The sequence below is a fragment of the Caretta caretta genome, chromosome 5 (assembly GCF_965140235.1).
Source record: "Caretta caretta isolate rCarCar2 chromosome 5, rCarCar1.hap1, whole genome shotgun sequence".
NCBI lineage: Eukaryota > Metazoa > Chordata > Testudines > Cheloniidae > Caretta > Caretta caretta.
In genome coordinates, this window is record NC_134210.1 from 134617441 (window position 1) to 134638782 (window position 21342).

The 21342-nt window shown below is 43.1% G+C and overlaps 1 protein-coding gene across 9 annotated transcripts in view; it reads left to right on the forward strand.

Moving 5' to 3' along the window:
• The window catches only part of ZNF462 (zinc finger protein 462), a 108053-nt gene that overhangs the window by 83427 nt on the left and 3284 nt on the right, over nucleotides 1-21342 (forward strand). For 7 of the 9 annotated variants that reach the window (XM_048851932.2, XM_048851927.2, XM_048851931.2 and 4 more), the window contains 5 exons: nucleotides 4027-4291; nucleotides 5997-6133; nucleotides 11225-11448; nucleotides 13730-13862; nucleotides 19645-19759. In XM_048851932.2, coding sequence (XP_048707889.2) covers nucleotides 4027-4291; nucleotides 5997-6133; nucleotides 11225-11448; nucleotides 13730-13862; nucleotides 19645-19759 — 874 coding nt within the window. Of the gene's footprint in view, nucleotides 1-4026; nucleotides 4292-5996; nucleotides 6134-11224; nucleotides 11449-13729; nucleotides 13863-19644; nucleotides 19760-21342 lie in introns of those variants that run through there. The other 2 variants (XM_048851936.2, XM_048851938.2) reach the window with 2 other exon arrangements.

Consider the following 21342-nt stretch of genomic DNA (forward strand, 5'->3'; position numbering starts at 1 on the left):
TGGAGAGCAGCGGCTGCTGGCCGGGAGCCCAGCTCTGAAGGCAGAACTGCCATCAGCAGCAGCGCAGAAGTCAGGATGGCCTGGTAGGGTATTGCCACCCTTCTGCGCTGCTGCCTGCAGAGCTGGGCCCTCAGTCAGCAGCCGCCGCTCTCCAGCCGCCCAGCTCTGCAGGCAGCAGCCCAGAAGTAAGGGTGACATGGTGTGGTGTTGCCACCCTTCCCTCTGCCCTGCCGCTGGCGGGGCTCTGCCTTCAGAGCTGGGCGTCTGGCCAGCAGCTGGCACTCTCCAGCTGCCCAGCTGTGACGGTAGTAGAGAAGTATGGGTGGAAATACTGCACCCCCCTAAAATACCTTTGTGACACCCCCCCGGCCCCGAAACTCCCTTTTGGGTCAGGACCCCCAATTTAAGAAACACTGGTCTCCCCCATGAAATCTGTATAGTATAGGAGTCCAGATTTCACGGTCCGTGATGCGTTTTTCATGGCCGTGAATACTTTGCTGTCCAGGGGTGCTTAAATATTTTGCTGACCAGGGGTGGGATTTATTACTCACACATATAACTGTCTTGCTGAGTTGGGGCTATACCACCCCTTCTCCTTTGTATTGAATTGCCATTCTTTTGCTCAGAATAAAGAACCTACCCAGTCATTAGTGTATTACACCAGCTCTTTTGTTTTACCCCTAACATGGCTTTTACCTACATACAGTGCTTGCTGTCCTATGCACTAAAGGCTTGATCCAAAGCCCACTGAAGGCAATTATGAGTCTTTCCATTGACTTCAGTGGGCTTTGGATCAAGTACTAAGGGCTTGGTCTAGAGCAGTGGTCTTCAACCTGTGGTCCCTGGACCCCTGGGGATGTCCAGACTGTCTAAGGGATCCGCAAAAGTTTGTCATTACCATAGAACAGTGGTTTCAACCTTTGGTCCATGGACCCCAGACTACGTCTAAGATTTCCAAAGGGGTCCGCACCTCCATTTGAAATTTTTTAGGGGTCCACAAATGAAAAGGTTGAAAACCACTGGTCTAGACCTCATTGAAGTCAGTGGAAAGACTCTGTTCCATTCAGTGGCTTTTTGGACTGGGCCCTAAGTGTTCTTGGTAGAATCGTGTCTGTAAACATTCCACCTTTGATCTAGAATATTACATAGTCTTGCAAATTGCTTCTCAGAAATCAACAGAAGCCACGTATACTCATGTTAATCCTAGTTGTTTTCCTTCAGGAAGCGCTAAATCTTGCACTGCTCAAGGAATCCGAGAGAATTAAAACATATTGGCAAAAGAAGAGGGGTGAAATATCCATGCAGAGCTGTAGGCATAAATGTTAACATTGTTTAAACGTGAGCGTATAATCACAAACTACAGTGGTGTGTGGATAATTTATTTTCTATAAATATTGAAGTGCCGATCAAGTGTAGAATATTTTCATCAAAAGACTATAAACCAAAAATAGAAAACAAATGCACACCAATCCCAGGTGAATGAAGAAAATTCAAATATAAATGCACATTATGTTCCTTTTGGGTATTTCCCATGATAAGAACGTTGACGTTTGTTTCAACTTTTACCTCCTGTGGGTTTATAAAAGTGCCTCTTTATTTCTGCAGGTTTCACAGGGCAGCTTCCACATACATATGTAAATACCAGAGTTTAAGGCTTCTTCTTTTTTTTTTTCTTTTTTTTCAATGAGGCAGCTGGAGTAATGTGCAGCAGACTCTAGGGAGAAGGAAAATGTGTGAAATAAAGTATAATGGATCTTCCAAAAACCCCACTTCGGGTTAAAAGATCAGCCACCTTTTTACCAATGGCTAATATTCAAAACATTGATGGGTGAAAATGTGGGCCAGCTTCTCAGCTGTTATAACTACGCCTAGCTCCACTGGAGTGGATGAAGAGGAACCCATTTATTTCTGCTTAAGATCTGGCCCAGAATGCTGAAGATGTGATGGAAATTGTCAGTCTCCTTGTTGCTAAGTAATGGATCAACAAGGTTTTGTTCAGTGATTTACAGGAGGCCTGAATGGCGCGCGCACACAACTGCCTGCTGTGACATCAAAATTATTAGGATGCCAGGCCCTTGTATGGGAGGCTGTGTCTAACTGGGACGTTAGAACGGTTGGGTCACATAACCCAGACGTTAGTTGCTTCCCCTCTTTGAAAGTTAGACAGTATACAATGAACTCTTATGACTTATTGGCCAAAAGCAATGCAAAGGAGCACTTTGCCTCCTCTCTCTCTAAGGAAGTAACGGCTTTTAGAGAAGGCTGCTTCAGCTCTTAGCTTGCTAGACCTGTGCTAATGTAGAGGGTATACGGGTCTGTTTCGAACAAAAGGAAAACAAACCTTGAGATTTTAAAGGCGGGGGGGGGACTCTGTAAACCACTAATGAAATGGTAAACAAACTTGCTACAGAAAGAATGAACGCACAGCTGCTAAATGCTGCATTCTGGTCAGGTCTGGGTTCATGAGATTTGGATAGAAGAATGTAGGAGAGAACTTAATGCATTTTACCAGGATCCTTTATGTCTATTCCTTTGTCCTCACTCTACACCTGGTGATTAACCAAGGGAGGCGTGAGACATTATTTAACTCTTCTCCCTGTTTTGTTTTTGTCTTGTTTTGTTTATCATTTCTAAAGCACGTATATTCCCCTTTTTGGCAGGGAGAAAGAAAGAAAGCGTTGTACTCTTTTGAAGACAGGTGGGGAGAAGTCCCCACAGTGAATGCTATGTAGTGCTGCTTGCCTTTTGTTTGTCTTTAGTAATTGGTTAGAATGGATGGTATTAAGTTCCATCGAGTTATGGGTGTTGGAGAATTCCTACATATCCTGCCTCAGGGAATTATACTTTGGAAAATTAAGTCTCCATCAAAGCAGGAGGTGGCTTGTACAGTTTGTAGTCCCTCTTCTTTCTTTCTTTCTTTCTTTCTTTCTTTCTTTCTTTCTTTCTTTTTCTTTGAAAAGCTTAAGAAAAGAGCCCTTTGTTTTCTTTTCAGGAAAGTTACACTGAAATTCATCTGTGCTGTATTCATCTGCCTTCATTCGTGCCATTCATGGGCAGCTGTCGGTTATATAGGACAAAGCTGATGAATTCCTAACCTCCACATTCAAAACAGTGTATTGGGAAAGGTTCAAGACCTCTTTTTTTATGTTGGGAGGAAGGAATACTGGTTTTCAGTTTGTGTTCTGAGATTTTTCCCTCCTCTTCTCCTTCCTCTCCTCCCCCAATCAATTGCATTTCTCTGTCATGATATTTTAATGGCATTTCAAAAATATCTTTCAAAGAAACCTGATTGGAAATCTCTTTTTAGTGGGATTTAGGATTAAATACCCTTTTTAATATTGTCTCACTTTTAAACATCAGTCACAGGAGAATATATCTGATTTTTATATGTTAAAATTAAAATTATTTCAAATGTTAGGATGTGAATAGTTAGATATTATAGTGAATTCTCCATTCTGGAACATTTTGTTTTAACTAGCTTTGCTAAGGGGTTTCTCCAATAATTCCATGAATTTCAGGGGAAATAACTGTAAATGCTTTAAAAAAAAAAAAAGAAAAAAAAAGGTTACTCGTAAACATCAGGGGCTAGATCCTCAGCTGGTGTAAATTAGCATAAATCAATGGGAATGCACCAATTCACCCCATCTGAAAATCTGTTTTGGATTACGCATCATGTATAGAAGAATGCTCACAGTGTATTAACCTGCCTCTATTTCACAGTTTACAGATGTCTTGAAACTAGGCTCCTTTTTATACTGGCTCCCTTTTGAAGCCTCTCACTTGATAGATTAAAAATGATCATTTCAGTCAACAGCCTTTAACTGTGAAATATAAACTAGGGTTGAGATTATAGAGATGAACAAGTACCATTCTTCCCTCCACACCGCTTCTGAAAGAAGCGTCCGAGATTTCCATGCTTTAGGGCTTGATCCAACTCCAATCCCAGTAAACGGGACTTGGACCAGGTCCTTAAAACCTCAGATTCTCTGACCAGCTGCTATAACTTCCCCTTCACTTTCTCCCCAGATTCTTCATACTCCGAACCTCCTGACGTTCAGCAGCAGCTGAACCACTACCAGTCAGCAGCTCTGGCCAGGAACAACAACACTAGCCCCCTCCCACTCTCTGGGGCGGCTGCAGGAGCTGAACAGAAAACTGAAGCCACCCTAAACTGTGAATTTTGTGAATTCTCCTCGGGTTACATTCAGAGCATTCGGCGTCACTACCGTGACAAACATGGAGGGAAGAAGCTCTTCAAGTGCAAAGATTGTTCCTTTTATACAGGCTTTAAGTACGTATTGTACAAAACAGATAAACTGAAATCACTTCTAACACTTTAAAAGACAAGCACACTAGTTCCTGAGATGGCTGACCGGAGCTGAAGAGAAACATAAGAATGGATGATTAGGGAGAAATACAGAAGAACTGCCCTTCCAGATCACGACAGGATTAATCTAACCCAGTTTCCTGTCTGACAGCATTCACTACTACCTGCTGCAGAGGGAAGGTGCAAGAAATCCCTGCAATAGGTTGTTACAGAATAGTGTGTCCACAGAGAATGATTCTTCCTGATCATCTGTGGTTAGAAGTTGGTTTATGCCTTGAAGCATGAGGGTTTACATCCCTTCTGAAAACTCCTGTGTGTGTTGTTGGAGGGCGTTAGAAGCTAGCATGAGAAGTAAGGAAGGCAGATGTTCTAGTGAAGTAGCAGAGCTCCAACACTGTCTGTCTAAAGGAATCTTTACCATGTAACTTTATAATTTCCTCCCTTTTTCTCCATCTAGTTCAGATGGCAGAAGTGAAACACATATCCAAAAGTGTGTGACAGTATATTGAATATTTCATCAAATCGGTTAAACACCCGAAAATAAAAACTCAGTTATTTCCATGTATTTCCAGTTCCAGGGTTTTAGACTGTTTTTCATCGCTTATTATTATTTTATTATTTATTACTCCTTTCTCCAACCAATAACACTGGACATAACAAAACTCTCTTAAATCAACATATAATTGATAACTTGTGACATGGAGGTTTGCGTTCCTTAATGCAGTGTTTCTCAAGCATTTGGGGATTAGGTCTTTCTTCTCAGGAATGTAGAAAAGTCCTGTCCTCTATTCATTATGGAGAGTGAAACACAGAAGAACACCCATTGAAGTCAATGAAAAGACTCCTATTGACTTCAATGGCCACTGGATCAAGCCCAAAGCCAGCAGAGTTTATCATTTCCTTGCTATCAAGCCAACAGGGACTGTAAATTCCTTAGTGAAGAGTTAAGCAGCTTGCTGCATTTATAGATTCCACCACTCCTTAATCCAAAATTATTGAACCACTCAAGTTTACAAACGCCTCCTCCACAGCTGGCCTTGTAGCCAGATAGGTACCTAGTTAACTTCCTAGGTATGAGTGTGCAGTGTATCTGTCTTCTGCATGTGCAGCTAGTAGTATAAGTTGCTGCAAACGTTTAGTGCTGACTAAAGTCTATGTATCTGCCAGATCTGGAGCATAGCGTTTCAGCTGTTTTTGAGTTAGGCCCACAAAAGAAAGGTGGCGAGAATGTTTCTGCTGTCAGAAAGACATTTATCTTCAGCCATGTGACTCCAGAACAGTTGAAGGAATTTTGCTCAAACTTTCCAAACATGGTTCGCCTTTGGCAGAGACCAAGCATGGAAGTTTTCAGCCCAAAGACCTTTTGGGCCTGTGGAATGGAAATTCTTTTGCTGCATTACCTATAGCAGCATGACCAGTGCAACCAGTGTAATAGAATATTTTGTCAGAGTACATGATGGCTATGTAGGAGTAAATCCTGCAAATACATATGCACGTGTGTTCCTCGTCTGAGGAGCCCCACTGAAGTATCATGTGGCTTTATACAGACAGGAGTAAGTGGCATCTGTAGCACTTTAAATAACACTTCAGTGACAGAGCTGTGGCACTTGAAGTGTGTAGACGTAAGAAATACTGATTTTTATCTCTTCTGCTTCTCCTTACTTTATAGATCTGCTTTTACTATGCATGTGGAAGCTGGGCATTCAGCAGTTCCTGAGGAAGGACCCAAAGACCTTCGCTGTCCTCTTTGCCTGTACCACACCAAATACAAACGTAACATGATTGACCATATAGTCCTGCACAGAGGTAAAGACATCCCTTATGGTATTTGTGTCTGACAAAGAAAACCTTGAACAATGCCTGTTTATTTCAGGCCCATGAAATGAAGTTTTCATCTGAATGTGAGCATTAAAGTGTTGAGTAGCCCGGAAGCCCTTGCACGTATTTTTAGTAATGCATTTTGTTTCTTTTCTGTGAAGTAGAAAGAATTAGACCAAAGTGGATAGAGGCAGATTTGAAATTGCTGTTTAGAATTTCTGCCAGAAATGTTTACAGTCATTTGACACCTGTTTAGAGCATGTTATGCTTCTCCTATCACTCTGTGGGGCAGGATAGCACCCTTCTGACTCAGGAACATGTTTACCGTATATATGTATTTCTAATGAGTCCATTATCTAATAATCTCTGTTCCGTATACATGGTTAAAGGATGGCTCTATTCCATCTGCACCGTCCCCTACCCTGGACACCTCAGAGGATCCCATGAGGACTTAACATATATTTCTTCACCACATCTGCATCAACTATTCTTAGGAGCAAAAATGGCTAAAACTTTTTAAAACAATTAAGAGCTGACTTAGAGATTATCCTACTCTATTAACCACAGGCTTGAAAGTTCAGAAGAGACAGCTGTTTGGACACTCTGGGCTGGGATCCCTGCCGAGAGTTATCGCACTTGATGCTTACAGATGGTCTGTTGGCTGCCTAAATCCAAACCCATGTGTTGTGCTGGCACCCTGCCTACTTGTAGGTTAAGCAGAATCTCGCAGTACGATATTGATGCTGACCAAACGTGTGTTTCAAATGCCATCTTTTCCTGGAGTCACACAATATACTTCACTATATTCTGGGCTGCTTCAGGTTTAGAAAGGCTCCAAACAATGAAGATAGTAGGTACTTCCGGCTGTTGGAAAGACTGTGTTGAAGGGGCATCTGGGAAGATCATACAGACCTTCCCAGGACTCAAAAGGCATGTCATAGAGCCAGCTCAGTGAGTGTAAAAGCTTGGCAGGCAATGAAACTCAGTGCTGAGATCATCCTCCAGAGGTATTCTAGCACTAGACAGCTCAAGTCTGTTGATCTGTAGGATCCGTCTTCAATGGCTTTTGAGAAGAAGGTGGGTTAGGGTGTATTTGGGCTAATAGAAGCATCACTGAGGAATGTGTTTATCAGCACTTCTGGGGTACTGATTGGGTCAGAAGAGTTCACTAGGAACAGTTTGTGCGAGGAGTTGTTATCATTACTTGTGTTACCACACATAGGAGCCCTAGTGATGATGTTCTCTGTCCTGTGTTTGTATCTGGACCGTGCGATTAGGCACAACTTTTAAAGTGGGAATAAACAAATGTAGATAAGACAATGGGTTGCAGCGCGCTAGACCTGGTTGGAAAACTTCCACTAGTGCAAGATTTTTGAGGAAAACTGCAAATGTTCAATAACCTTTGGTAGCACTTTACATGTTCAAAGCACTGTGGAGACATTAATGAGTAGATCCTCACAACATCCCAAGGAAGCAGGCAGATAACTCTTTTGTGAAACTGTGGGTCAGTTCCTTGGCACCGCTGCAGCGACTTTGCAATGCTCCAGCCATGCAGAGCAGCCTTGAACCCCTGTCGTGGTGAGTCTTCAGGTAGAGCAGAGCTGCCCAAGTGGCAGCTGTGAAGCATCTCTCTGCCCAACTGCCAGAACAGTCCCCTAAGAGTTACTGGTGTCTGTAAATAATAGAGACCAGACCATTTGCTAGATGGGACCGTGTGTGCGCGTTTGCACATTTGCGCTCCTTGCTGAGCTGCGCTTCTGTTTCCATTTTCCAACAAGCTCTATAAGATAGAGAGCATTTTTCATCTCAGTTCTAATCTGGCCCTGTGAAAAGAGACGTATGTTTGTCTTTTAATTTTATCCAATTTATCCAGTGCTCCTGTCTTAGATCTCTAGACATACAAAATAAAAACCTGAAAACACAGACCAAATAAATGAACTTGATAGTCAACACTACTAAAAGACCCCTCCAAAAAAGGGAAAAAAGTATCCAGACTTAAGCAACTTCTTTTCCTCTCTCCATGCCCCCCATCATCCTTAGGCAAAGCTTCATTGTAAATAGCCTTTGTGAACATTGTTGCAGTGAATCCTACAGAAATTCCCTTTTATACCATTCAGGCAGTATAAAGAGGCCTTAGTGTAAATGAGACTTGGGCCTGGGAAGAGTCAGATGATGTCCGCTTTCAAGGGCCTACGAAGAGCCGTTCTTCCATACACATAGCACCCAAATGCTAAAGGACTGCCAGGTCAATGCCTGAATCATCCATCCAAGTCCTCCTTCCTGATGAACATATGACAGATCAAAAACCTCACCATGGTGTTTGACACTAATTATGGCGGCCTCAGTAGAGCGGTCGAGGGGTTAATGTGCGAGGGCACTGAAATAGCTTTGGATCTTGAAAGCTAAGCCTTTCTGGACAGGAGTGCGGCATGGGGTAGCTGCCCGGGTGCAGTCTGTTCTGAAGCCATTGCAGAGACAGACAGGGGGCTTGGTGTCAGGCTGTCTGTCCAAGCACTAATTTTGCAGGGGGTTGAGGGTGAGTAATAGATGCTGTGCATAAAAACAGTGGAACTATGCTAATTTACACCAGCTGAGGATCTGGTCCAGTATGTTGCTTGGTGCCCCTTCTCCCTCCCCAGTGGATAACTAGTTACAGGTGTACAACCTTGTACTGGCTAATTCTCACTGTGATGTTCGTTTCTTTGCCATGTGGCACTGAAGGATGAAAATGCACTGTAAATATTGTTTCTGTTGAGATGATGTCCAGAGGCCCCAACTGGAATGAAAGGTCCCTGATTTTACAGGATGTAGCTGACACTTGACAGCACGTCATCTTCTCTTTAGCCCAGTGAATGGCTCAACTTCTATCACCACCCGTTAACTGTAGTGAAATCCATTATGAGCTAGAGCATCGAATGGTTTGTTAGAGAAGTTTAAGCAAGGAGTATGTTTCCCATTAAAAGTTATGGGCACAGGATGTTGTTAGTCTGCCCCTGAGAGCCTTCTGCCATGTGTCACCTACTCAGCTCAATCAGTTACACATCGTCAGTGTGGTTTAACTTCCCTTTTTATAGGCACAGAGGAGCAGTGATTCTGTGCCCTTTCCTAGTCTGAAGGGGGAAGGAATTTATAGGACCAGAGCCTGCATTACAGGCACACAGTGATGAGGAGACTTCTGAGTCACTCTTGGGCTTCATGGCAGTCCAATTTGGAGAGTCCTTGGAAGTTCTGTAACTGGAACCGGAGAACTCCAGATCTGTGCCCAGCTCAGCCATTAGCCTTTAATTTAGCCCAGACGATGCAGTTACATTTTACTGGCCATTCTCTGATGGGCTTTCCTATCCAGCATATGACGAAAGACTCTGATAGTTTTCCAGTGCTGAAAGCAGCTTTAAAGCCGGTGCCTTGATTCCACAAGTCCAAATGCACAGAACTCGGAGGGAGCCTTCGAAAATAGCTTTCCAATGCCCCCAAATGGTCACAACTTTAAATCCTGTTATCTTGTAGCCTCCCCACCACCACCGGCTTTTTCTTCCCCTGAAGGGCCTTGCATTTTTACAGGTGGAACAACTGTCACTGGTGCAGGAGCAAATCTTACTTGTTCTGAGCCTTCGGCAAGAATAGCTTTGGGGGAAATTCCACTTTTTGGAGTGGTTTGAGGAGAAGGAAATATTTCAAAATCAAATTGATTTTTTTGTTTGTTTTTGTTTAATAAACAGATGCTTGAAGGAGCTGAGGGGGTTGGAATATTTAAATATTTGAAAAATAGATTAATGGGCAGAGAGGGTACGTGATGGGCAGAGAGGCATGATAAATGCATTTATTATATGCATATCACTCCTGTATGTGTGTGTGTGGGGCGGGGGGTTGTCTAGGAATTCTACATGTACAATAAATTACTAGAAACCAGGATTACTTTAATTTCTCCAAATGGGAGGCAAGAGACCCCATGTTTCCACTTTACCAAAGAAACTGATACATTGATCTGGATCCACCTCTTGTGTGGCAGAGCTCCGTTGAAATTTATGGAGCTACACCAGTTTACATTAGCTGAGAATTGGGCCTACTTCTTTAAAATAAGTTGTTAGTGATTCACTATGTTACAAACATTGAACTGCCTCTTAACCTGCAGTGCTTAAGGAATAACAGTCTTAAATTCCTGTGCCCTAGTTCAAAAGGGCAGTTAAGTAATGATGACCTTTTGGTGACCCTATATTGAATGGGGGATTTCCCTTGTGTGCACACAATACTCAGTGGCCCGTAGTGGATGAAGGAACCAAATTGTAGGATTCTAGCTCAGTGGAAACATGGAAAACTTCTTATCGGTTATGTTGTTACATGAGTGCGTGTGTGTGTGTGTGTGTGTTATATACAATATATACACCTGTCTGTGTGTGAGTAATATTAAAATTCAGTAGAATAATTGTTCACTATATATTTAAACTAAAACCTGAAATGTATATTAACACATTGGGCAGGTTGGCATGAAAAACTGAATTGGTAGAATTAAGCACCTGGGTGAGAAATGAAATGGACGTTAATCTCTAGTCTTACAGTCACAATATTTAAAAGCTAATCTGTACAACATCTAGTGCAGTGGAGTCCTGGTCTGGGACTAGGGTACCACAGTAATATTTAAAGGCTCTTCCCTTGGTATGCTCAGCTCAGCCATCATCAGAAAGACCCACCATCCTGTCAACTGTGTCCTACCCACCAACTCCCAGACTCTGCGGCCCTGACTCCTGGCCACACCCCTTTCCTCTCTTCCTTCCCTTTCTCCCACCTAATTAGTGATAGTTTTCAGGGTGACCTCTGCATTCACTGCCTTGAAGAGAATTGACCGTACCTTTGTGGAGGGAATGTAGTTGCATTTCTTTGTGTCAGTCCAGTTTAGCGCCCCCCTCCCCTCCCCCATCTTATCCCACTCTCAAGAAAACGTTGCAAACTACTTGCTGGTAAATGGATTGTATACAAACATAGCAAATCTTGTTTCTCGGGGGAAAAGAGAGGGAAGGCTGTGGATACAGTGCTGACGTTTTTAAAATGAAAATGCTCTTCTCAACACATTTATCCCAACAGAAGAGCGAGTTGTTCCCATTGAAGTCTGCCGATCCAAACTGTCCAAATACTTGCAGGGAGTAGTTTTCCGCTGTGATAAGTGTACCTTCACCTGCTCCAGTGATGAGAGCTTACAGCAGCACATAGAGAAGCACAATGAACTGAAACCTTACAAATGCCAACTCTGCTACTATGAGACCAAACACACGGAGGAGCTGGACACTCATCTTCGAGATGAGCATAAAGTAAGTTCTTAGCAGGATTTTCTCTGGGACTATGTACACATTGCAAGTGGTAAGTTGACTTGACTTTTAGCAAAGGTAAGTGATTCAAGATTTGGAAATGACCCCCAGGATGGAATAATTTTTTTGTGAAATTCCTATTTTCCAAAATCTTGTTTGTTTGTAGGGCTTTTTCCTGAATTTTGGGTACCCCTCCTGAGCCATTCAGATACCTGAATATTTATGTAGAGAATGTACCTTATTTTAATAGTTATGAAGCAATGATTAAGGCAGTGTGATCCAGTCCCATAAAAGGTGGGAGATTTCAAAGTTGAGATTGCTCTGGAAATAAATAACGTCAACAACATGGCGTTCAATGCATATTTTAATAACCGTGTGATACATTTTAGTTTACATTTAAGGAAAAGATACATACAAAATACATCACGTGTACATCATGCTAAGTTAAGGGTGCTTTAGCAATATTAATTTTTATATGGGTGTGACCCAAACCCATTGAAGTCATTAAGTATATGTCCAGTAATATCGGTTGGCTTCGGATCAGGCCCTTTAATTCTAACTCAAGATGTTCTTGTGAGGGATGATCCTCTCCAGGATTGAGGCTTTGCATTGCTTCAGCTCAGAATTTTAGGAATACATATTTTTTGTCAGACTTTGTAGGGAAATAACCACTTAACTCTTGTTAACAGGAGCTAAGATGTTAAATCCCCATGCTGGAAATTTACTCCCACTACTTTTGCTAAACAAACCAAAAATGTTGTTGACAAAATGAGCGCCAAAAGTGTCAGCAGAATCTGTTTTGCCCTAAAAGTTATTCCACTGCATTTTAAAAACTAGCTCTGTGAACTGCAATGCGTTTATTTTCCTTATGTCAGCTTGTTAATAATTGGCAAGCTTCTCTCCCCTTCTCTTTACTGCAGCTTTAGAATCTTTCTACTCCTCCACAATATACAATTTTTAGCTCTCACATTTCCCCCACTGATCATAGCCTGGGTGCTGGACCAGGATTCACTATGCCCCAGGCCTTTGATTGGGTGCTTCATTATGGGAAGATTTTACCCCGTCCTGGCTCTTGCCAGAGGTGTATTCTCCTTGTCTCTAGTCGTAGCCGAAATAACCCCAGTAGTTACTTTGTTCCTGCTGTCTCACACTCTCTAAAAACTCGTTATTTCAGACTATTTTGTGCGCAGTACTTGCATCTCGCAGTGCTCCTTAGGTGTAGGTGCTATTGTCATTTCCCTCTGGGAAAACACGTCACTTTGTAAAAGTTTCTCAGATGTAAAGTGACTTGCGCTTTAAATTCATTCCAGTTCCCCTCCCAGAAAACAGCCGTGCCAAGCTGTTACTTCATCCAAAGTGCTGCAGGAAATGTTGTACTGGGTTCACCCCACTCTCTAAGTCAGTACTGGATCAGAGCCTTGGCATAATGCTGGTGCTACAGGAGGTGCTGTCGTTTCAGATCAGTCTGGATCCAAAGTCGTGACCGCTAGTGGTCATTAAAAATCCCAGGGCGCTGTTCACATAAAAGGTATTAACCCCAGTGTCCTGGTCGCATTTCATCTCGGGTAATTATATTCTACGCCTCTGTCGTAAATCTTTGTCCACAGTTTCAGTTGGATACACGAGTTCTTCACTTCCCATCCTAAAGCTGTTAGGTACTATTCCTGTGAGCTGTTAAATAGCTGGCGCATTTCACCTGAGGGTTAGCGGAATTTGACTGCTGGGTGAAGTGTTCCCTTTATAGTTTGTAAATCAGTTTGTGAAGCACTTAGCAACCCTTTGTAATGAAAATTAATCTGTTACTAATGAGTCACTCGGACAGCAGACATGTATAGTTAAAGGACCCATCTCCCATGTGAATGAATGAATCATTCATAAAGGATTCTGTTGCATTAGCGTGGTGCTATATTAATATTATACCACGTAAGATAGTAATCCCCTGCAATGATGAAGACTGTAGAATGGTTGGGGATTAATAGTGGTGCTTGTATTATTATTCTTATTTATTAGGTTTAAAACCTGCACATAAGGGAAAAACAAGGAAGATCCCTCAGCTAAGATGGTTGCAAGGTGAAGCATGGAGAAATGCTGTATAAAAAAACTTAAGCAAAACAATTAGAGGAGTGGCTAATTGTGTTTCAAGGGAATGGGTATTAACTTGACAGAGTGCTGGTAAAATGGCCTCTGGCAAATTTTACTCATCAGCCATTACTCTGCAAATAGAGGTTTGGGTTTTTTTAAACAGACATGAATATTAATTAATGTTTATATTGTTTCTTTTAAGGTGAGTCGTAATTTTGAGCTGGTTGGACGGGTTAACTTGGATCAGCTGGAACAAATGAAAGGGAAAACCGAGAGCTCCAGCAGTGATGAGGAAGAAAAGGAAGAGGAGATGAGCCCCAAGACTGAAGAGAGAGGTCAGTATTGCTTCCTTTTCTCCCAGGCTGGGCATAGGAATGTCTCTGAAAGCCCCGTAGAACAAGATGAGCCATTGACTTAACAAGAGGTTTTTCAGGAACCATAGACACATGTCAGCAAAGGCCTAATAGACAGGGTGCATATAGAGAAAAAGCAGATCACATCGAGGCAACTGAGATCTTTTGTACATGTCAGCAAATTGTTCTGTACCATTTGTATGTCGGTAACCCATATGCAACCTTCCTGTTCCATGTTAATGCTTTGTGATATCAAAGTTAGTGGAGAAATTTATTTTTGGACCATCATCGTTCTTTTGTCTTGCTCTTCGTTAGCTTTTTGTCCTCCCCCTCCTCTATGCGTGACTCCCCTTTTTAGGATCAGACTGGCTGGCAGCTGTGAAGCAAGAATAACAATGTGCTCCATCTTGGAAGCACATTACCTATTAAGACCCCAGTTCAGCAACATACTTAAAGATGCGCCTAACTTTTCGGATGTGAGTACTCCCATTGGTTGCAGTCAGACAATTCACTTGCTTCAAGCTGAGAACTTGGTGAAGTGAGTGGCTGAATCAGGGCCTGAATCATCTGTCAATTTCAAGTTACAAGAGCTAGGCAACCTAAAACTGACATTTTTCACATTTTCTTCCAGTGAAATTGACAAAACCTTTCCCAAAAGAGGTGCCAAGGCTGAACACCCTCAGCCTCTTCTCTCTCTGCCCCAGCTCTGGGCTGGAGTGGCTGAGTACCCCAACTCTCTGCTGCTCTAGCTCCCAGAGCTGGAGGAGAAGTCAAATGTCCGGGCTCTCTGCCTCTCAGGCAGGCAAGTTAGACGGCTCTCATCAGTTCCACAAATGAAATTTGCAAGAGCCTTCTTGGCAGGCAGTCAGAAAGTTCCATATCAGTTCTCTCAGGATGGAATTGTTCTCAACCCTTCCTCTGAAAATTCTCACTGTTTTGATGTTTCATCCTGGTTCGGGACAATTATTTTTTTCAAAAATATGAAATTTTTCTTGGAAAGAGATTTTCCATTTTCTGGCCAGCTCTTCTGTGCAGTCCTACTCTATTTTACTCAGTAGCACACTCTGTTCATAAAGCGCTCATCAGAAGGAGAATGGCATTCTTCTTTTCTGCAGCTGCTGATCCTGGTAATTTAACCAACATTAGTTGGGAGGGAATATGAAAGAGAAATCTTCTATTCATAATACTGGGCTTTTTCCTTTAATATTTCTAAGTCGATTTAGTGTAATTTGCTAGACCAATGTAATTTTTATGTAATTTGCTAGACCAATAGCCCCAAGAACTGAAGTACTCTGTGTAGTCTCAGAACCCACCCTATATTGCGTACTTCTATCAACCAGACATAATATGGCAGCCACCGCTAACCAGGGTTCATTTTGAACTAGTGACTCTCAAAGATGAATCTCATTACCAGTTCCCTATGCCATCCAGTTCCCACATTCTATCATGCTGCTGATTGGCAGGTTACCAATTTCTCTCTACATCCAACTAAAGGAATGCTGTAAATTTTTTTTGTGAACTTAAAAAGAATTCAAAATTGCATTCAAAAACGATTTCAGAAGGGAAAATACCCATCTCCTTGAAGTTTTTTAAACTTATTGCTGTTGTCTCACAGACAACGTATAGAACAGAATGTGGGTTTAGGTTATGTCTTTCCTTCCAGTGAAATCTCAGCATGTTAGCTATTTTAGTATCATGGTACAGTCCATAGTTAGGACATTGCTTTTTAACAGCTTTTGTGCTCAGTGATAACTCACCCAGAGCTTTTTTTTAATGAGGGCAGAGCCCTCCATAGGGGACGGCGAATCAGGGTGACCGCTCTGGGCCCCATGCTTTTGGGGGGGCCCCGTGGGCTGGTGCAATTAGCTGGCCCCGCATGGGCGGTGGGTGAACCGCTGGCTGGGGGAGGCTACCCCCAGCCCTGCCCCTTCCACCCGAGGGAGAGCGCGCCGGGAGGGAGAGCCACCACTGAAGCCTCCCCAGCCCCGGGAAGGCAGGCAGCATAGCCTAGCCCCCTGGAGCCCAGCGGCGATATTGAAGCGAGGCCCTCGGGGGGCGGAGTGTGAGCAGGGCCAGGCTGGCTGTTTGGGGAGGCACCGCCTCCCCAGCCTCCCCTACCTGCCCCCAGCGCGGTCGGTCCCAGAAGTGATGTCACTTCAGGCCTGGACCCCGCACTCTCCTAGGGATGGTCCTGAATGAGCGGGAGGAGTGGAGTGTTGGTTAAGAAACTACATAGCTCTTATCGAATCTTTTTTCCATGAGATCTTTGATGGTGGCACAAGAGAAATTAAAAGATCAGCAGAAGGGATGTCTTTTTCACAAATACTCAAAAATATGGCATCTGTAAAGGTGCAGCATCCCAGATAAAAGTGTAAGTTAGTGTCAATGTAATTAGTCCTGTCAGATCAACAGTGGGTTTCGAGCCTAGGAGCTGCAGTGCTGAAAGCATCAGCCTGTACTGACTGCTTTAGCGAGAGGACCAGATCCCCTGACTTTCAGCTGCAGCAGACCTATTACCTTCTTATGTAGACCAACACAGTAAACATTTTATTTTAACTTGTGTTCAGGATAGTTACATCTCTGGATGCTTTTTATTATGCAAATACAAGATTAGAACTATCCGGATTGGGGTTTTAATAATCAGGGACAGTAGAAATATCTACATTTCCCAAAGACAGTGGTTATAATGTGGAGAGTATTTCACCATTTTATGTATATATATTTTCACTTGCAGCTGGGTCTCTCCATCTGTGAGTGGTTAAAAATAATCCATGTTTGATCAAACAATGGGTCGAAAAATCATACTTTTTTGAGGATTTTATTTACCTACCATTCTCTGCTGATTACTCTTTAGGAAATGATCTCTCTTCTCTCCCTTTTAGCTAGTATCAGCTGCAATAGTATCCATGTAATATCTGACATGGTACATACATCCGCTGTTAGAGACACTGTGGGTAAAATTTTCAAAAGTGCCTTTGTCCCATTTTCAAAAAAACATTAGGCATTTTAAAAGTCCAAGTTCCATTGACTTTCAATGAGACTTAGTCTTCTATGTCATTAGGACATGAAAATTTCACTCTGCATCTTGTGCCAGGGACTGGACTTTACATAACAGGCCTCTTTCAACTGTAAGTACCATGGATGAAATTCTGCTCCCTGTTATGTTCAAAACACGCACAGAGAAAAGTTCGAAAAAAAACATAAGTGCTCTTGCTGGAAGTTTGTAGTATAACACTATTTTTATTTCTTAGAATTAAGAACAGTTACACACAAGAACCCAAAAACAGAGAGAGAGAAAGCAGGCTGCTCCCTAAAACAAAGAGGCACAAGTCTTCCCATCTTACTGTAGCCTGGCTGTCTGTAGACTGACTGCTGTTAGGCCCAAATCTCATGCTTCCCTATAAAGCCCCCTATCCTGCAAACCGGACCAGGAAAATCCCCTAAAAGTTGAGTGACTGTAATTTTAACCCAGTTTTAATACACCACAGCCCCACTCAGGTCAATGACTTCAGTACAGTTGGGATTTCTCACCATGGGCTAGGTCGTGACTTGGCCTATAAGTCAGCACAGGGAAGTAAGAATCCCTGTCACATCCTTGTGTGGGCGACTGGAACCACAGAATCCAGGAATGCAGGAGTAAGCAACGCTGTGCAACCACATATTGCTCCCCGGAGAAGATGGGTGAAGGGTGGCAGGGAATGGATGGAGCCTGGGTACAACATGTCAGCACAGATAAGCTGTTGTGTGCGGGGCTGGGGGAAAGGAATAACTTGCTGTAGGACAGCAGAAAATTAACGACCCCTGGGAGCAACAAAAGGGAGGGGAGGGATGATGTTCCTTTCCTGGGATTCTTCTGAGACAGAGCAGCTACGTGCCACCCCTTGCTAGAAGCAGTGTCCTAGACACACAGTCTCTCCCTGTGAACTTCTATCCTTTGATCTTAGAACTCAGATTGTGAAATGATTCATACATTAGCAAACAAGCAATGTATGGCCACAAAATAACACACACAGTCAAAGGCAGTCAGATGTCTTCAGCGTGTACAAAATATCTTTTTCCCCTTGGAACCATGTCATATACCCAGCTTGATAGATCTGAGATGACCTTACTGCTTTCAGCTTGATTTGTAATTCAGGGAGCCATCTACATTTACAAACCTTAAAACCAAACTGACTGGGAAGTCATGGGGAGTGGGAGAGGAGAACATGGTCTGTTCAGAAAGGGTGGAGGAGTTCCTAGGCTAACACTCATTAATGTTAATGGGAATTACAAGTCTAAATCCCCCTCATGCATTTGAACAAAATAGGGTCTGTTGTCTGCACCTCCTCTGCACAGACCCAGAATAAATTTCCCATTGGCTGTTGTACTATAGGTGTATTCTTGAACATAAGAGCAGCTCTTGCCCCCCAAAACTTCTTACTCTCTGTAGGTGATAGACTAGTCCTGGTGCAGAGATAAGGTGTTCTAGTGATGCTTATAAGTTTGTACGACACACATAAGTGTGTATGACTAAGCTTAGGGGCCAGAGCTTCAACTGGTGTAAACTGGCCTGCTGCCATTGACTCCATGCTGATTCACATCAGCTGAGTATCTGGCCCCGTGGATCTTAGCCATATAATGAAGGGCTGCATCCTGTGAAATCTGAAGCCAGTTCTCCTTCAAGGGGAAAGGATAAAAGCTGTGGAAGGGAACATTCCCCCGACAATTTAAACAACTGATGAAGGTTACAAACTCGTAGCAACACACATCTGTACAAAACATGCATACAGAGAGTGGGAGTGAGTGTGTGGGTAATTTTGAGTCATAGCTTGAACTTGAATGGACTACATTTGAAAGTGAAGAAACCAGGCAAGCAGAGATCAAAACGGAACGAAGCAAAATCCCTTTTCTTTCATTATGTAGTTGGGGAGGAGTCAGAAAGGCATTCTGTTGATTTCTTGCTCAAGATAATCCCTGCTAAGGAATTAATGCTCTGAACAGATGGTGCTGTCTCATTTCCAGTGAAAAGAATCAACTGAGATAGTCCATGCAATTATTTTTAATGGCTTGTGTGGCGATCTTCTTAATTTGTGAGTGAAGGTTTCGTCTTTTGTTAAAGCTGGCTCCATTCACGAAGGGCTTGGTTTTTAGACGTGCTGAGTGTCCACAGCCTCCCCTGACTTCAGTTGAAGTTGTAGGTGCTTGGCACTTCTGCAGATCAGGGCAGTGACATTTTGTGTAAAAGATCAGGATGGGAGGAAACACCGATCCAGTTAAATATCACTGGAGAATGGTATCAGTACTGCTCTACGTATGAGATATTATAGACATGGGCATGAGGGACTCATATTTGGGGATCAGATGCCTACTATAATGAGACTACGTCGCCCAAAATGAGCTTTGTGATTGAAAAATGTATTTAGACTTGTATTTATTTTCTTTCTTACAAGCTGTTTCCACATTAAGCTTCCCTCATAAAATTGATTTTGAACTCTGAGGGAAGTATGCATGTTCTCTAGCCACTGAAATGTGGAGAAAGGGGATGTGCCTGTGGGTGGCAAACTTCATCACATTGGTTTGCAGAGACGTTTTGAAGATGGGGAGCAGGAATCTTGAACTGCAAAGTGTGTTGAGAGTTTGAGCCATCTTTTTCAAAAGGATTCCTCTCCACACACACACCCTTTCAGAAGGATAGCAGAGGAGGCCGCACTAGCTTATCGTAATTGCCCCTTCTGGCCATAACATTGATGAATCTGTGAATGACATTTCTTTTACTCTTTCTCAGATTCCATGATGTTCTCTGACAGTGGCGCTCCTGAGAAGCGTTTTCCATGTGAGTTTTGTGGGAGGTCATTTACAGAGGGCTCTGAGTGGGAACGGCACGTACTGAGACATGGCATGTAAGTTTGTTTACAGACTACTTTTCATGACAGCTGAGGGCAACTGTAGATTTTTGTTTCTCCCCATCCCAAGCCTAGTAAAGGCAAACACAGGGAGGTGAACAAAGAATTCGAGGAAGTCACCATAGGAGTCATTGTGTGAAATTCTCTGGTCTGTGTTATAAAGGAGGTCAAACTAGACAATCATAATGGTCCCTTCTGGGCTTAACATTTATGAATCTAGTGAACCCAGAATTCCAAGGTAGCTATGGTACTCAAAATGGATCAGAACCAAAACCTCAGTCTAACTCTCTCTATTCCCCCATTATTGGGGGGGCTGGATGCAGACACCAGATGTTAGTGTGTTCCCTTGCAACTTCAGGCCTGGATCAGATTCCAGGCTGGACGGAACCTCTTTTCGAGATGTGGCCCAAGATGGCAGAAGTCTCACAAGTACAGCTCATCTTCAGAAACTTCCACCATTTTGGTCCAGAATCTTGTGTGAACAGCTCCAGGAATTCAGTGCTATCTAATCCAAACTTGAATCATGGGACCAGGTTGGCCTTAAACCAGACCTTAGAATCCAGTGCTAAAAGTCCTCCTGATCCGAACAGCACTTCATTGACCTAATGAAGCTGGAGACTACTGTTGCCATTTTCGAGCTCATAAGCCAGCATTGAAGATGCCTACAAATCATTAAAAAGAAAAGGAGTTCTTGTGGCACCTTAGAGACAAGAACTCCTTTTCTTTTTGTGAATACAGACTAACATGGCTGTTCCTCTGAAACCTACAAATCATTGTGCACTTTCCACATGGGCTCCACTCTTTTGGTTTCCCTTTCTAGTCTTTGTCTTAGAACACTGATCTTAAACTTATGGTAAATTATGTGCACTAAAGTTTTGAAATCTTCAGGCAGAGGACATCTCTCTAAAAGTCCTACTCAGAGGTTAATAGCAAATGATTTTATATTGTGCACTCATTAATAGCAGTCCACACTGTTGCACGTGGATGGTGCAGTCAGCTGTGGTGTTTGGTACAGTCACTTGCCTTTGAGAGTATTTTTGTCTGAAATCTCTTAAATGCTCCTTACGCAATCCAAAATGGAGGGTTCTTGCAACGTTACTGTCACTTGGAAGACACGTTAATGTTGTTTTTGTATATTGCTAGGCTGACAACCTTTTGGGTAGGGTTACCGTATTTCAGGGTCCCAAAAAGAGGTCACTGCTGGAGGGGGAGGGAGCTGAAGAGGGGAGGACAGCTGGGAGTGCTGGAGGGGGTATTTGGGGGGTACTGAGGGTGTGGTGTACCGCGAGGGGTATCTGGAGTGTGTGTACTAGTGCCCACAGGGGTACTCACTGGAGGCGGGGGACAGTGTTGCTCCCTGTCATATTGACAGGGTGGCTGGCACAAGCCCAGGATGCAGCGACAGCCATCAGTCAGCGCCTCCTTGTGGGGCCCCCCGCTCCCCCTCACCCCAGGGCTGGGGGCCTGGGGTGGGCGGGATCCAGCAGCTGTGGCTGCAGGGAAATGGACCAATTAGAGCTATTTCTGAGCTGCAATGACTGCTCTGCAAAAATCCCGGACATTGCCTGTTATTTGAAAAA